At 34.7% G+C, this 17,415-nt stretch overlaps 3 protein-coding genes across 5 annotated transcripts; all 3 read left to right on the top strand.

Moving 5' to 3' along the window:
* The first annotated feature begins 1,228 nt into the window (after nt 1-1,228).
* Nucleotides 1,229-11,418, top strand: LOC108227658 (transcriptional corepressor LEUNIG). 3 transcript variants are annotated; one of them, XM_017402935.2, is made up of 18 exons: nt 1,229-1,512; nt 1,847-1,944; nt 2,032-2,141; nt 3,234-3,671; nt 3,791-3,879; nt 4,322-4,406; nt 4,578-4,653; nt 4,816-4,856; nt 5,705-6,013; nt 6,097-6,291; nt 6,929-7,174; nt 7,252-7,390; nt 8,091-8,200; nt 8,323-8,472; nt 9,232-9,387; nt 9,521-9,637; nt 10,688-10,894; nt 11,049-11,418. In XM_017402935.2, the coding sequence occupies exons 1-18, from the start codon at nt 1,481-1,483 to the stop codon at nt 11,190-11,192; spliced, it is 2,742 nt and encodes a 913-aa protein (XP_017258424.1). In that variant the 5' UTR covers nt 1,229-1,480; the 3' UTR covers nt 11,193-11,418. The 3 variants fall into 3 exon arrangements, with proteins under 3 accessions (XP_017258424.1, XP_063935490.1, XP_017258425.1); XM_064079420.1 differs by having other exon boundaries at nt 1,343-1,512; nt 5,741-6,013; XM_017402936.2 differs by having other exon boundaries at nt 1,343-1,512; nt 5,738-6,013.
* Nucleotides 11,419-15,042: 3,624 nt separating this feature from the next.
* Nucleotides 15,043-15,516, top strand: LOC108225699 (gibberellin 3-beta-dioxygenase 1-like). The gene has a single exon (XM_017400630.1). It carries the CDS (start codon nt 15,043-15,045, stop codon nt 15,514-15,516), a length of 474 nt encoding a protein of 157 aa, XP_017256119.1.
* A 439-nt stretch (nt 15,517-15,955) lies between these two features.
* On the top strand, nt 15,956-16,501 carry LOC108225698 (gibberellin 3-beta-dioxygenase 2-like). Its single transcript, XM_017400628.1, has one exon. The coding sequence runs from the start codon at nt 15,956-15,958 to the stop codon at nt 16,499-16,501; it is 546 nt and encodes a 181-aa protein (XP_017256117.1).
* The last annotated feature ends 914 nt before the right edge of the window (nt 16,502-17,415 follow it).

Genomic DNA, 17,415 nt, shown 5'->3' with positions numbered 1-17,415 from the left:
CGGACTTTATCTGGGCTTTTTATCGGGACTATCTAGACGGACATTTTAGGCCCAGTCTTTTTGTTCAACTCTATCTTCTGCAATGGAATATAGCCCAGAAGTTTAAGTCACGGTCTCAGTACTTCGTTGAGAGATATGGGAAGGGATTTTGGGCAGCACTACAGACACATTATGAGGACTCAGTGGACACAACAATTTTTTGCAGTGTATAATGCCTCAAGTATGGGTCTGGTTGCTCGTGATAGCACCAGTCATCTTGTCGAAGCTAGAACGAAGTGTAATATAGATATGATTTTAGTTAATATGGCGGAAGCTATGGTTGTAAAGGAGGAGTTAAGTTGGATTAAGGTGCGGGATGTATTAAGGTTATGGTGGAGACAAATTGTTTACTGTAGTTCAAGCAATTCGAAGCAAAGCTCTGCTTCAATCACCTCTTAAGCATGTTATTCGGTGCTGTCGTAACATACTAGAAGACTTAAACACAATGTCTCTGTTTGTTGTTAAACGGTCTGCTAATATGGAAGCACATGAGTTAGCTCATCTGTCATATTCTTTCCTAGATCGAGTTTTCGATATGACTTCGATTCCTATTGGGGTCAAAGATGTATTGTCCAATAATTTATCATTATAATAAAATTCCATTGTTTGTCAAAAAAAATTGTAACTTTTAACAGATTTATTCAAATTTGTTGTGGTTGCATTTTTGCAGATATGGTTGCTCGCAATTGCAGATATGATTGCTAGCAGTTGCAGATATGAGTTGCAAATGCAACCTCCTCATTTTTGCAAAATTTTTCCAAAAAATGGTATTTTTGCAATTTTTATTAATATTTTTGCAAATTCTTTTTACAAATTATAGTATTTTTGGAAAAACCTTTCTAAAATTGGATATTTGTGAAAAAACTCCTAATATATTTTTGACTAAGATCAAGTGTGGTATATTAAATAAGATTTTTTTTTGGAAAAGATATTAAGTAGGGTTTTATTAAATAGCTTCCTGACTCTTTCGAAAAAAGGAGTCGTTGAAGATAAAATCGTTTACATCATACTCTCTCGTACTCTTTGAAATGAATTATGATCGAGTGAATGTGATTTGATTGATATTTTGAAGATAAAATCATTTACATCATACTCTTGTGCTCTTTGAAAAGAGTTATGATCGAGTGATTGTGATTTGATTGGTATGTTTTGGTGAATAATTTTCTCTATGTACCGACTAAAAACATTGAAATAAGATAAGAAAGAGAGTTGAATATCAAATCACAAATTCAGCAAGACTTCTCTCTTACTCGCTGCCTATATATACACATTATAATACATACACTCGTATCTATCTATCTCTCCCCCCTTCACCAAGTTGGAACTTCCATATAAATGTTGTTTTAAAGCTCTTAAATTCACAAGAATGTTCAATTTCCATTTCAAGTAATTCCCAAGCTGCTTCTTATCTCAAAGATCCATCACTTTTCAGATTCACAAAATGTCTCAGACTAACTGGGAAGCTGATAAAATGTATGGACTTCACTACTTTTCACCTTTCTTGTATCTATATGTATGTCTATATTTACTAGTACATGTTCTTTGCTTTATATGTTTGCTTTTTTGTTATAAAGTTTTAATTTTTATGAGTTTTTAGATAGACCCACTTTGGGGTTTTAGGGTTTCTAAGCTGCTTTGTATTATGTGATTGTATGGTTGGGGGTTCTTGATTGAGTGAAATTATGTGTACCCAAATTTGTTTCTGGCAAGATTAGTGATTCTAAGCAGCTTCTTTATGGTAAAGTTTCTGTCTTTATTTTGGTTTGTGGCAGGATATGAATTTCTTTCCTGTTCTTTTGAATTGCAGGCTAGATGTTTATATACATGATTATTTAGTAAAAAGGGATTTGAAGGCTTCTGCTCAAGCTTTTCAAGCTGAGGGAAAAGTGTCATCTGATCCTGTTGGTAAGATGGTTTGTGCAAGGAAGAAGTTACTGCTAAGTTATTGTTTTTTGTACTTGTTTTAAATGTTTGTGCATGTCAAAAATTCAGCTATAGATGCTCCTGGCGGGTTTTTATTCGAATGGTGGTCTGTTTTTTGGGATATATTTATTGCTAGAACTAACGAGAAGCACTCAGAAGTTGCTGCATCTTATATAGAGGTTGGTTTTCGACTGAGCTTTTTCTATAATATTGACTTTGAATTTGCTTTACTAGGCATAATTTGATTAAGTGCCCATGTCCTGGACCATGTTTATCTGTATTTTTCCGAAAATTGGACCAGTAACTTCCTTGAATTTTGTCTGATTTCCTGTGAAATCCTGAAGTATTAAAAATTAAAGAAACTCACCAACTTTAGGGTTCATAGGTTTTTTTGTGGTGCTTTAATTTTACGTCTTTCAAAAAGTGTCGTCGTTCCATTTTTCACATCTTCTCTTGCATACTATCTCTACTTCGTGTGTAGAAATTTTGCATTAGATATTGGTGGCGGAATAAGGAAGATGATGCAATTGGTGTTGCTGGGTGGATGTAAATTTAGTTCTTCACTTTCCAGAAAGTACTAGAATATTATATTTATATTTTATAAAGAATATGTTCTCAGAACCAAAGAAACAGTTTTTTAGGTAGCTAATTTAGTCGTACTTGGAATTTTGAGGTTTTTTGATGCAACATCATTAATCAACATTTCAACTGCCATATTACCTTCATTTGTTCACCCTGTTAGGTGACTAATGTGTACAGTTTATGTATAAAATACACAGTAACAATATAATATAGCTGTGAACTATCTATGTAGGATATCAGTTGCAAAAATAGCTTATTCTTTATAGGCAGTAATGTAGGAGTGAAGTTTGTCTTCTGGTCATCGCCCTTCTTTTGAGGTTCTTAGATGCAACACACATGGTTACTTATTTGGTGTCTAGTACAAGTACCTTATTTAAGATAGAGTATTGAGTATCGAGATTCCAGATTTTACTTAGTCATGGTACCAGTCACTGTTCTTTATGAGTTAAGTTTGTATGGTACCCTCAATTTGTTGTACAAGAACAGGAACTGACGAAGTTCTGTGTCCTTGCTCTAGTGGATATCCTGGTTTATGCTTCTCTACATATATAATATTGCTGCTTGCTAACAGTTTACTTCTCTATCATTTTGTAATGGCATTACTTTTGATCCAAGGTCATGTCATGATGAATGTGTTATAACCTTGCAATTGTAATATACCACATTATATGACAGTATTGATATTTCAGACTCAGTTAATAAAAGCAAGAGAGCAGCAGCAGCAACAGCAACCTCAACAATCGCAGCATCCTCAACAACAGCAGCAGCATCAACAGTTGCATATGCAGCAGCTATTATTGCAGAGACATGCTCAGCAAGCTCAACAGCAACAAGCACAGCAACAGCAGCAGCAGCAGCAGCAGCAACAGCAGCAGCAGCAGCAACAGCAGCAACAACAGCAACAGCAGCAACAGCAGCAACAACAGCAGCAACAGCAGCAGCAGCAGCAACAACATCAGCGTAGAGAAGGGTCACACCTCCTGAATGGCACTGCTAATGGACTTGTGGGTAATGACCCTCTAATGAGACAAAACACTGGGACTGCTAATGCCATGGCTGCAAAGATGTACGAGGAGAGGTTAAAAGTTCCGCTTCAGAGAGACTCTTTGGATGATGCAGCTATGAAGGTACAAGCAGTATGGCTTCTACTAATGTATTAGCAAAAATGTACTGTAGTTGCTGTTAGTTGCTGTCATATGATGATCATTCTTCCTTCTTTCTAAATTTGACTGTTTATTTCTTACAGCAAAGATTTGGTGATAATGTGGGTCAGCTTCTGGATCCCAATCATGCCTCAATACTGAAATCAGCTGCCGCAGCTGGTCAGCCTTCTGGGTAAATTTCTATGTGACTTGCCAAAATATTAATCTAAATATGAGGTTTGGTGTGAGGGACAGTTATAACATTATTTAAATTGTGCATTATGATGCAGAAGTCCAAAACTTACTAATATCAGTGACACGTAAAATCAGAGAGAATGCACATTATCTCACTATATCTATATTTTAATGGCAATATACACGTCTGTGTCTCTTTATTAAGGTTCAGAGTTGACTGGAATGATGCTTAACATATAGTAATTGGTAATGACAAAATCAGTCCCCTCTTTCTAAGTGGCCATGTATTTCTCTGTGCTAAGGGTTCTTTATTTGAGCTTCTATGCTTGAAAATGCTGTAGAGGCAAAAATTCGTATTTGTACAAATTTATTTAGAAAGTTAAGAACTTCAAACAATGGCTACAACAAACACTTGTAATTTACATGGTTAACGTTTTCAGGCAAGTGCTGCATGGGACAGCAGGGGGTATGTCTGCCCAAGTTCAAGCTCAAGCTCGGAACCAGCAGCTTCCTGGGTCTACTCCCGTTAGTTCAACCTTTTCTTGATTCTTTAATTTTTAACTCATGTTTTCTGCTGTCTCTTTGTGTGCATGCGCACACACACACATTTTAGGGAGAGGGTTTTCAATTACTAGATGGGTTCAAAATTGTTCCACTAACCGTACTATTAACCTATTTGTTCTTTTGGGTGTATAGGACATAAAAACTGAGATGAATTCAGTTCTTAATCCAAGAGCTGCTGGTCCAGAAGGATCCTTGATTGGGGTTCCTGGTACTATTGCTGACCTTGTATCTGTTAAGTTTAGTCAAGGCTTGTTGTCCATAAATAAAAATTTTTGGAGACAGGCACATGGGTAGTTCATATTGCTAGATCATTCATGTGCTTTTTAGGTTTACTATCGCATTTAACTTTCTGTCTTTCCCCTTATTCTAGGATCTGGCAACAATTTGACTCTTAAAGGATGGCCTCTCACAGTAAGTTTATTTCTGTTATTTCTGGTGGCAGTACGGAACAGTTATTTTTATTTTGCAAATGACTGTAATGTTGTATGAATTTTTTTATGTTTGGTTGACATGAGCATTAGTTTTTGACTTGCCCAAAGAGTTAGATATGTAAGAAATACATTTGAACATTTGAGTCTGATTTTTCCAAATGTTTGAATGTTGCTTTAAAATAGATGACTGACTTTGTCCACTGCAGCATCATGACGCCATTACTCTTGACTTTGTGGCTTAAATTATAGTAACTTATGCTTTTCATTTGCAAAAGTATTCTAATAATGCATTAATATCTTATTTATCTTTCTGAAACCTTCTAAGATGTGATTTTGAGATTGTGAGGCAGATTTTTTTTTATATTTATATTGATTAATTTAGATATAATATTCTTCTTCAATAGAACATGATTGTGTGCTTTCTAACATTGGAGGGAAATAAAAATTAACTGTCAACTTGGACTTGGTTCGACTATCAGATTGGGTTTAGCTGAGGACTAGCATGATGATAACCAAATCTTCGAACTCGGATCTCTATTTAGTTTTAGGGTAAGCCAAATATTTCGAGTGACTACTTAATTAGGTCCCCACCAAGTTGCCCCTAACTTCATTATGTTGCTATAGCCCATCACAGATGCTTGATTTTTTGTTTGTTGTTAGCTTGCATGAGGTAAAGAGTTCATATAGTTAGTTGTCGTAAAAGTAGTGACATGGCCTGGCATAGTGGTGATATTTACTATCTTTGTCGGGTTCGAAAACAAAAAATTGTATTTACCTACCATTAAAGTATTTTCATCTTATTGTTTTATCCTATGGCTCGTGTGTTAGGGTCTTGATCAGCTTCGCTCTGGGCTTCTCCAGCAGCAGAAGTCATTTATGCAGGGTTCTCCACCCTTTCATCAACTCCAGATGCTATCACCACAGCATCAGCAACAATTGATGCTAGCACAACAAAATTTGACATCACCATCTGCCAATGATGTAGAAAGCAGAAGACTGAGGATGCTCCTTAACAGCCGTAGCATGAATATGGGGAAGGATGGTCTTTCAAATTCAGTTGGAGATGTAGTTCCGAATATCGGTTCTACTTTGCAGCACCCATCTTTGCCTCGTGGAGATCCAGATATGTTACTGAAGGTGTTTTTATTGTTATAATTTGGATTTATTGTTTTCGTCTTCTATAAATTGTTGTAGCTCCTCAAGGCTTTGCTTTTGTGCAGTTAAAAATGGCCCAGTTACAGCAGCAGCAACAACAGAACAATAATCAGCAGCTTCAGCAGCAGCTTCAACAGCATTCTCTTTCTGGTCAGCAGCTTCAGAATGCTGCTCACAATCTTCAGCAAGATAAACTTGTGGGTTCTGGTAGTGTTACAGGGGATGGTAGCATGTCAAATTCTTTCCGGGGAAATGATCAGGTCTGCTCAACTTTTTCTTGGTTAGATAGATGTATTAGGGGTGCATAATAGACTGTATCAACTATATTTAGTTTAAAAACTTCCCTTGAAATGTTCCGAGTCCTGATAAAAATTCTTTCTACTTTAATATATGTTGGATATCTTATGTGTAGCACACTGTCCCATATCCACTATTGCGTGTTTTCTTTTGTGTGCGTATGGGTCTTAGATCTAATATCTAGTGTAATTTGTGCAAATGCAACACGTTGATTGTGTGACCTATTGATTAGACTGTTTTGCCAGTTGGTCCGTTAGGTAAGTGGGCTGAGGCTTACTATTTGAATTTGGAATTGGGCCTGGGTGGTTATATTGATTCCTACTGTGTGAGCTGACTTCCATTCTCTTACTTTTGCTATATAATGTCTCCTATGATGTGTGTTGGATGTTTAACCTTTCTAACCTCCATTGAGATGTCTCTTGCTAATTGTGTAATATAAAGTTACTCATTCCGATGTTAAATTTATCATTTATTTCCTAGAAAGAAGTGCATTTCAAGCTCCATCTTTTAGTTATTGATCCTCGTTATCACGAGACTATGAAATATATGTATCTGTTTACTTATTTAATAGGTTCCTAACATGGTTTCTTATGAATTAAGGTTTCAAAAAACCAGACTAGCAGAAAGCGAAAGCAACCCGTATCGTCTTCAGGGCCTGCTAATAGCTCAGGAACTGCAAATACGGCAGGACCCTCCCCAAGTTCGGCACCCTCAACACCATCAACCCATACACCAGGAGATGTTATCTCAATGCCTGCTTTGGCGCACAACGGCAGTTCTTCGAAGCCATTAATGATGTTTGGCAGTGATGGTACTGGTACCCTTACCTCACCGTCAACTCAGTTGGTAAGTATATTATTTTCACTTTCAATGAATACTGAACAGATTTTTCTTGTATACTAACTGGCATATCAAACTTACAGTGGGATGATAAGGATATAGCCCAGGCTGATATGGATCGTTTTGTGGAAGATGGGTCTCTTGATGACAATGTCGAGTCTTTTTTATCCCATGATGATACAGATCCTAGGGATGCAGTTGGTCGTATGGATGTGAGCAAAGGTTAGTCATATTATTTTAAAAAACTCGTGGAAACAGATTATTATCAATTTCATCTATGCTTCTAATATGAAAGTCATATGATTGGAGCAACACTGACCTGGTAGTTGCATGATATCATCTGTTGTTTGTACAAGCATTTTGTGATGCCAAACCTCACATTCTATGCTGTTGTAGAATTGTGACCATAATCCTTTTTCCTCCTACCTACCACTTGAGTCCTAGTTATTTGGACATCACGAGTAGTGCAATGCTTTACAGTAAGGTTTTTTTAAAATTGTAATTGTACATTCCAACAATATTACCGAGTATATTTGAACTATCAGCTAAAAGAGTCATGACAAGTGTTATGAAAAGAAATATGTTTTGGTGTGTCCCAATTTTTGACTATTTTTCTGTAAATTTTATCATGCCCCATAAAATGTCAACTCTATTTTCTATAAATAGTTTTTTGCTTTTCAATGTCACATGTCCTTAATAGATTATTGCAAAAATGTGTGCCCACTTTTTGAGTGCGAGACTAGCTACATATTCTTAGTAGGATAATAGGAGTATTATTCATTCTGCATGGCAACAATCATTTGTTAATTGCTCTATTTTTCTTGCTTGTAATTGATATTAGTCGAATTGGCATATGATAACTTTTGGCTTTTACATACTATGTCTTTATCTTAATGACATCATTGGCTTCACTTCTTTATAGGATTCACATTTTCAGAAGTTAGTTCTGTTCGTGCTAGTACTAGCAAAGTTGTTTGTTGTCACTTCTCGTCAGATGGTAAACTGCTTGCAAGTGGTGGTCATGATAAAAAGGTAAACTTCATGCACTGAAATTTTAATACAACTAACCTTCATGGAGCATGTTCTCTCTTGTATGAGATAATTTCTGAAGAAAGTAATCAGTAACTTGCTTGCATTATGGCTTTCTTCTACAGGCTGTGTTGTGGTATAGTGATACTCTAAAGCCAAAATCAACACTTGAAGAGCACTCGGCATTAATTACAGATGTTCGCTTTAGTCCTAGCATGCCACGTCTTGCAACATCCTCTTTTGATAAGACTGTCAGGGTCTGGGATGCTGACAATGTAAGTCGATATTTGTTTGGGGACTCCTTTGGTTGGAAGTTGGAAGTGATATGTCTTTCAGTATTTAAAACCTGTAATGAGAAGTTCACTTTTTAAGTATTTATTTGTGCAGCTACTCAGTTTTTGATATTAGGTAAGAGTAGCACTATAGTAGGATTTCCTGTGTACTTTTTCTCCTGGAATCCTAATCACATAGTTTACCTGGAACTTTGCCATAAATATGGGCTACATATAAGTAAGATGAAGGAAAATTGACTTGATTTGTCTGAAAGATAAAAAAAGGGTTTATTAGATAATGGAGGTCTGACTTGTCTGCATGTTTTACGGCTATACTTTTGGCGAGAATAGAGTTACAAAATGTATTGATATCCTTTGTTACCAGGAATCTTCAGTTTCACTGTAATTTCCATCTTGTGTTGACAGAAGCCACACCTTAGGTGTGAATATGTAATCTAAGTTGGATGCTTTATTGGAAATCGGACACCTTCTCTTCAGAAGTCAGTCCAAATCAGAATGCCTATTAATGTGGAGCAAGAGATAGTAATATTAGTTTAGATGTAAAGCATATTAAACTTCTCTGTCTGTCACCTGTGTGCTAACCTCTCTCTCAAAACCTTTCTACATCACCTACGGGCCACATGCTTTATACATATCAATTTACTTAAATCCCTTTTGTCCTATATAATCTACATCACATTTTAATTTTTTCCGGGCATTCAATTCTTACTGATCTATTTAACTAATCAATAAAATCTACAGCCTGGCTATTCACTCCGTACCTTCACCGGTCACTCTGCATCTGTGATGTCTCTAGACTTCCATCCAAACAAGGAAGATTTAATCTGCTCCTGTGATGGTGATGGTGAAATAAGGTATTGGGGCATTAACAAAGGTAGCTGTGCACGAGTGTTCAAGGTAAAGACTATGGGTCAAGAAATTTGGTTTGACATTTTTTGTTATCCTTTGTTATTAACTTATTATTCCTCCTGGAGAACTGATGCATGCTGGTTCATGTGTTAATTGGTCTTGCCTTCTGTGTTGAAATCAGGGTGGAACGACTCAGATGAGATTTCAACCCCGTCATGGAAGATTGCTTGCTGCCGCTGCAGAGAATGTGGTATCCATATTGGATGTGGAGACACAAGCATGTCGGCACTCATTACAGGTTGGCATTTACTCGCACATATAATGTAGTATGTTTATTTAAGATTAACCTGAGCCTGTCTGTTTGGCAATACGTTTCTTGCTACTAAAAATGTCATAGAACCGTCATTCTCAGCAGTAACGGGGGCAATATGTGTGTTTCCTGAGTCTAGATTGTGCATACTTCTGTACAGATGTTATTCATCTGTTTACAAACCATGTTTCTTAGGCATGGAGATAGAGAGTGGACCTTTGGTACAGTGTCATTATCTGGATGCTCTGGTCGATGCATTGATGGTGTTTAGCCTTGATGGTCGATATCTTTATAGAGAGTGGACCTATCCATGGTTTTGAACTATGCCTTGATTGCCAAATGCTGGGTTGTCTGGAATCCCACCTATTATTATATCAGACGTGTCAGTAATCTGAATTGTAGACTGCTATGCAAATTATATGTTGACAAGTGTGTTCGTAAAAATAGTTTAATGGCTCTAAAGCTACTCTGCAAGGCCAAGTAATTGAAATTGGTGTTTGGTTTTAGCCAGATGGAATTCAGGGGTTTGGCAAATTCCTGGATGTAATATCGGTCCCATGTGTAGATGTCGCTTGTTCATGTATTCTTTTTTGTAAACCTTGTCTTAGTGTAGCAATTATGGTCCAAGCTGAAACGGATACTAGTTTTAGGGAGTGGGTGTGATCAGAGAAGCCTAGAGGTGTGATAAAATAACAATTTGTAATTGGGAGTATATTTGAATATGTCAATGCTTTAATAACAGGTCAGTTTACCCGAATTTTGGGAATGACAAGAGACTGGATAAACTTGTGATTTCAGGAAAGAAAAAAAAAGGTCGAAAAGAAGAGTTGTCAATTTTGTTTATCCCACAGACTGCACTGATATAAGGATGTAAAGAAAGGCTGGTTAATAATTCAACATGTTCAATTTAGTCTCCCCAATGTTGTCAATATCGCTACCAATATTCTGTTTACACAGACTTTAGAAATTCTATCTTATGGTTAAATATGTTTCCCTGTCCTCAGTGGTTGACCTTATGGTATGTTATAATTTCTGTAGGGGCATACCAAACCAATTCATTCTGTCTGCTGGGATCCGACTGGTGAGTTATTGGCATCTGTTAGTGAGGATTCTGTCAGAGTTTGGAATCTGGGATCGGGCAGTGAAGGGGACTGTGTTCATGAGCTAAGTTGTAATGGCAACAAATTCCACTCATGTGCTTTCCATCCTACATATTCTTCCCTACTGGTTATTGGCTGTTACCAGGTAAGTTGCTTTCTCCAGTCTGTCAAAGAGTAAAAGTCTTTTTTTTTTTTGGCAGTTCGATACATAAATATAGTCTTTTGACATGAATGTTTTCATTAAAAATCTGTTTAAATTCATTGTTTTATTTTTCAACTGACTTGTGCTTTTCTGGCAGTCTTTGGAGCTATGGAACATGTCTGAGAACAAGACGATGACTCTGTCCGGACATGATGGATTGATTGCCGGCTTGGCTGTGTCAACAGTGACTGGTTTGGTTGCCTCGGCCAGTCATGACAAGTATGTTAAGCTCTGGAAGTAATTTTGAATGTATTATTAGTATTGTAGACTAGTTTTTCCGAACTTTGTAATTCTAATGCCAACAGTTCAAATCAGATCGTTGTTTTAGTGTCCTGACACAACACCTCAATCCCCGAAGTTAGTAGCTGACCATGTTTAATTGGTTATTAGTTGTACCTGTGAACCAAGTTTGGGACTCGGTACTTTAAAGGTTTAAATGTTGTAATATATGTTGTATTATCCCTCAATCTTCAAGTCTCAGTTGGCAGTTTGTAACTGCCTGTTATTTTCCCCTCACTCTGAGGGGGATTTCTAATGTTGGGTCAGTGGCACCACAGCATGAGTAGGTTGTCATCACCTCATCCTATCTACGTTCTATATATTAAATGTTTGCACTATTTTTAGTGGGAACTTAATTTTAGTATAATTGTCGATTGGTAGGTGAAACATAGGATATTAGTATACCTTGGCTTTTACACCAAGGTTTTCCTCGGGTCACTTTTTTTTCCATAAAAATTCTACTCCCTCTTTTTTTTTTAATGTCACTTTTGACTTCTGCACGTAATTTTGGGTGTGTTGACCGGATAGTAAAAAATATTATTTTTAATTGATTTTTTTTGTGAATTAAAATTTTGATTACATCTTTTTATCAAAAAAAAAATTCAAAAATAATCTTTTTAACTACCCGGTCAAAATACTTAAAAATATGTTCTAAAAAGTTAAACGTTATATATTAAAAAACAGAGAGAGTAGTTTAATGGATTGGATATGATTTTGAATTTGTACGTAGTCTATCATATTTGTATTTAAGGTAGAATGTAGTAAAGTTTGCGTGCTCTAGCATTTTCTATTTTAATAGATTTATAATTTCAATTAAATATCATCAAATTTACAAAAATAATTTAAAATCCTGAGAGTATTATCAGATTTTTAAATAAAATTTCAATAAAATTTTTCAGGTTTCCAATACATTTACACATAAAATTAAGAACAAAAGTATATATTTAAAAAAATTCAATTGAATACATCCTTATGTATATTACCAAATACATATTTTATGTGGAATTTCATAAGCTTTCGGTTCAAATTATATTTTTTTTTAATAAAACTTAAATGACTTAGATTTCATCATGAGTTGTCATTGTGGTTTTATATCTTCTAAGAGATAGAATTTAATCGACTCGGCCGCAACCAAATTCAACTTTACTTAATAATTCTCACACACACTGACACAACAAATATATATCACGTTTTGGTCACTCAACTGACCGGAAATTTGCAATTGGATCATCCAACTCTAAAAACTTTCAGTCACATTATTATACTTTTAAAAATTTTCATTCAGGTCACTGGCCGTTACACTATATTAAAAATTTGACGGAAAGCCGACTAAGCGTCGTGACTTGGCCTAAATAAATCCAACATGACATGTATAGTTAGCTAAAACGGCATTATGGTCACTAAACTGACTACAAAGTTGCAATTAGGTCATCAAACTTAAATAACTTTCATTTAGGTCACTTATCATAATATCTGTTAAAATTTGAAAAAAAAAGAAGAATTAAAAACTATCATGCAACACCTTTTTTATCTCTTAAAAAATTTCGAAATTTATTAACAAATGAAACAAATACAGACACATAAAATCAATAGTTTCACCTACAAAAACTTAATTTTTGTTTATCTCTTATTTTTTTATGTATCTTAAGATCATTTTGAAAAAACTCATTAAATTTTCTATATGAGCTTGCAAATATCGTTTTTACAATTTAGAAGTTAAAGCAAAATCCAAATAATTCGTATATACACCTATATATATCGTTTGTTCAATTTAGAAGTTAAAACAAAATTCAGGTGATCATAGACGAGGCATTGATGTGTAGATATTCTATACAAAATAACATTTGGCGTAATCAGTAACAGATCTTTTTCTTATATTGCTTATATTTTCTATATGAGCTTGCAAATGATCAGGAAATGTTAAAGTCATATCATCAAATAGATTAATGAATATGATATATTTTAAAGATTTTTTATATTTCAAATCTAATCGAATTCAATATTTTATAAAATTCATATTTATATGTCAGTGAATATCATGATATTTTTATGGATTTTAAAATCTTAGAATAGTGCCATAATATTTTTAAATTTAATTTAATTTCTGATTGAATATCATAAAACTTGAAATTTGAAATTTTTATGTTAATGTAAAAACTTTTAAGATTTTTTTATATTTGCAGAATTCTAGTATATTCAATTGAAAATTTTAAAAATATGTTAAAATCTTGATATATTTAATCAGAATTTTAAATTATCTTCATGATGATATTCACTCAAGATTTTAGATTAACTTAAACATAAAGCGGTACTGATATATTTTAAATTCCATTAGAATTTAAATTATATTCAAAAATTAATATTTTTTTAAATTTTGTAAAATGATGGATTTTGTAAAATTATTTAGTGTATTTTATGTTTTTAGAAGTCCCACTATAATTCACGTAATCTTAAATTCTAAGAGTAAGTCCAATGGAGTTGTTAAAGTAGGTGCTATTGCTATAATATAGCACCCAAGCACAAAACTCAACTCCAATGGGATGTTAAACTTAAATGTAAAATAGCAAAATGCTATACTTAGTTCTAAATATAGAACCAAGTATAGATGGTGCTATAATTGCCACATAAGCATGCAAGTGACAAAATACTTAATAAAATAATAGTGACAAATATAGTTATGTACTTTAAGATTATGTAATGAGAATATAGTTTTATTTGGATATGTTTGGTTCTATTTTACATTTACCATTGGACCATAAGTTCTATTTTAGCATCAAAAATCACTTTTTGGTTTCAAATTATGAAAATAGCTACATCTATTATAACATCACCATTGGATTTGCTCTAAGAACTCCCTTGAAACCGCTAGAGTCTATATAAAACTAAAATCACGTACGTTCTATTAAACTCGATAAATTATTATGAGTACATTAAAATCCGGATCACTACAAAAAACTCGCGTAATTTCGATAAAAAATTTCTGTCGATTAGTTAATTTTGATGGCATTCTATCAAATTTATCGAAAATAGCAATTTTCAACAACTTATTTTGACAGCTTATTTTTGATAAAATACCGTCGAAATTAAAGTCCCTGTTGATATACACTTATTTTAAAATGAAGTAGCTCTTCACCAACTCAAAGAATGAATAGTTAGTATTTCACATATATTAATTTGGAAGTACAACGTAACATCTCTTGTAAAAAAATTTTATCGAAGGATTTGGTTCATCCTCCAAATTCTCAAATTTTTTATATTCATGGTATTAATTCCGGCATGTGATTGCCGTAAATTCTTTTTCCCGTGTTGATCCCGTATGTATCAGATTATTATTTTGAAACCGAAGGGATACAAGATTCTTATATTTTTCAGTATGAATTGAATATACCTGAATATGAACCGAAAATAATGAGGATTGCATATACCCCTTAAAATCTACTATAATCTATTAAAATCTGTACATCAGTTTAAATTTATCACTACCCTTAACCACCTGAATCGAATATTAGTTTTGATATTGGAAATTTCATAATAAAATGACTAAAGTTGGCAAATAAAAACTTGAAGATAAGAACAGAAAAAGGAAAATATATTATATGATGATATCCTTTTGTAATTTTGTTCTTAGTATGCAATATATACATGAGAGAATTTACTGCAATAATGATGAAGATATTCGTAATCCCAATATCCAGATAACTTACAAAATTTAAGTTATGATATCTGCATCTGCCATTGTTGTGCTATATAAACTTTTGTGTGTGTGTGCATGTTGCTTAGTCCTACACAAGGGAAACAAAAACTCTGAAACAATGGGTAGCATTACAGAGGTGTTTAAAAATGACCCTCTCCACCTTGACTCTGCCATTCCCCTTGATTTTGATACACTCAAGTCTGTTCCAGAGTCACATGAATGGGCTCTGGAGCCCTCAAATCATTCCCTTGATTCATCCAAGATGTTGCCGGTGATTGATCTCACACATCCTGATGCACCACACCTTGTAGCCCATGCAGCCAGGACTTGGGGGATTTTCCAAATTGTGAACCATGGGGTGCCTTTGGGACTGATGCAGAGTGTTGAGAGTGAGGCAAGGAGGCTGTTCAATCTCCCAACTCAGGACAAGATGAAGGTTTTACGGTCCCCGGAGAACCTGGCAGGCTATGGCGTGGCTCGGATTGCGCCTTTTTATGACAAGTGTATGTGGCATGAAGGCTTCACTATCCATGACTCTTGTGTTGGTCATGCTAAGATACTTTGGCCCCATGATTATGAGAGCTTTTGGTGAGTTTTCTAATGTTTTCATTTCCTATTCATGCACACTACACATTCATTCATGAGTTTGTACTTTTATGACCTGTTTGGGAACATGCATTTCATTTGAAATTCTGGATTTGATCAATTAACCTGTTTGTGAATTTAGATTTGGATTTCATTTGAAATCCACACATTCAAATATTAGTATAAATCTGAGAATTTAAAATGACAACTCAAATCCTGTCATTTGAGATCCATCATTTGAAATGAAATGCATGTTTTCAAAAAGCCTCTTATTGACATTCTACCTCTATGAATTCATCTCATCAATGAATATTTATCTCATTTTTAGCCAGATTGCTAAGATTATAATCTACTTGTTACTGTAAAAGTAAAATTCTGATTTTAACACAAATTTTTACTTTTGTTGTTGGATGGACAATCAAATGCCTACCCATAGCAACACAATGATGGAGTTTCGCCACAAGATGAAGCCTCTTGCAGATCAACTCCTGCATTATCTCCTGAAATCACTCAACATCCCTGGAGAACTCGTACAAATCTGGGCAGAATCGACTGATAAGGTTTCTGGGACGATACAACTCAATTCCTATCCCCCCTGCCCCGACCCGAGGCACGTCTTAGGCCTGGCGCCTCACACCGACACACTGCTGCTCACACTCCTCAACCAGTGTCAAATCTCCGGCCTCCAATATTTCCGCGACGACATTGGCTGGATCTCCGTGCCTCCAGTCCCGGGCGCATTTGTGGTCAATGTGGGGGATACATTGGAAATTCTGTCTAATGGGAAATTTCCAAGCGCTTATCATCGCGTGACAGTGAACGAAAACAAGCACAGGATATCGTATGCTTATTTCCATGGTCCTAGCATGGACTCCCCTGCTGAGCCCTTGGACAAAGCTGAGAAGCCACTGTATCGTTCTATGACAGTTAGAGAGTATTGTGCCATCAAGGCCAAGCATAATGAAGAAGCTTTAGGCTTGGTTAAATTGTAACTTGCTTGCCATTCTGGCCTGGATACAATGCCACTATTGCCATGCATTGTATCAGGCCCATGTTATCACTTTTTATTATTAAACGTTGCTTTATAGTTTTAAAATTTTGGGAAAATGCCCCATTTATCACATTTTTCAGTGTACAGAAAATTTGTACATAATGATGTGGCAGGTGATGTGGTGGGTTTTAATTGGGGTGGTTGGTGTAAATACAGGGGGCCCATCCAATTAGAATCCACCACATGTCATTATGTACATGTTTTTGTACACAATTATGTGCACCAAGCATTTTCCAAATATTATATCTTGAAAAAATGTCTTAAATATCATTTACAAAAGAAAGGTTAAGCAGCATTTTTTCAGTGTTAATTAATGCACCAAATTTTATGTGTTTCTTTTCTTAAACACCAGAGGTCCAATTTACAGTAAAACTCATCTCGATTATGTGCCTAAGTTGCTATTAAAAATCTAAAATTCGATTACCATCAACAATATATTAAAATAAATTATTAATTTAAACACATATATCAAGTTATCAACTATTAAAATACATCTTCATCATTATTAAGTATTAAAATATATCCATGTAGCGTACGAGTTACATATTAGTGCATGAATTAATCAAAAAAATTCTCTGTTTTTCAGTCTTTTCCCACCTTTTTCTTCATGATCCTCATCACTTGCTCTTCTTCTATCTCTTTCGCACACATATATATTTTCAAACTAATAAAACTATATAAAAATATTACTTACTTAAACACTTGCAACCGACCACCGGAAATGGTTGGTTTTGACTTTGATCAAAATGACATAACTTAATTTTACTTATTCTTAGAAATTGAATTTAAAAAATTCAAAAAATCTAATTTACTTTCAAATATATAAGAGACTTCCTAGGTAGTCCATCTTAATCT

The sequence above is a fragment of the Daucus carota genome, chromosome 6, assembly GCF_001625215.2.
Source record: "Daucus carota subsp. sativus chromosome 6, DH1 v3.0, whole genome shotgun sequence".
NCBI lineage: Eukaryota > Viridiplantae > Streptophyta > Magnoliopsida > Apiales > Apiaceae > Daucus > Daucus carota.
The sequence above is the reverse complement of the archived record's forward strand: the minus strand, read 5'-3'. Positions and strand labels throughout refer to the sequence as shown.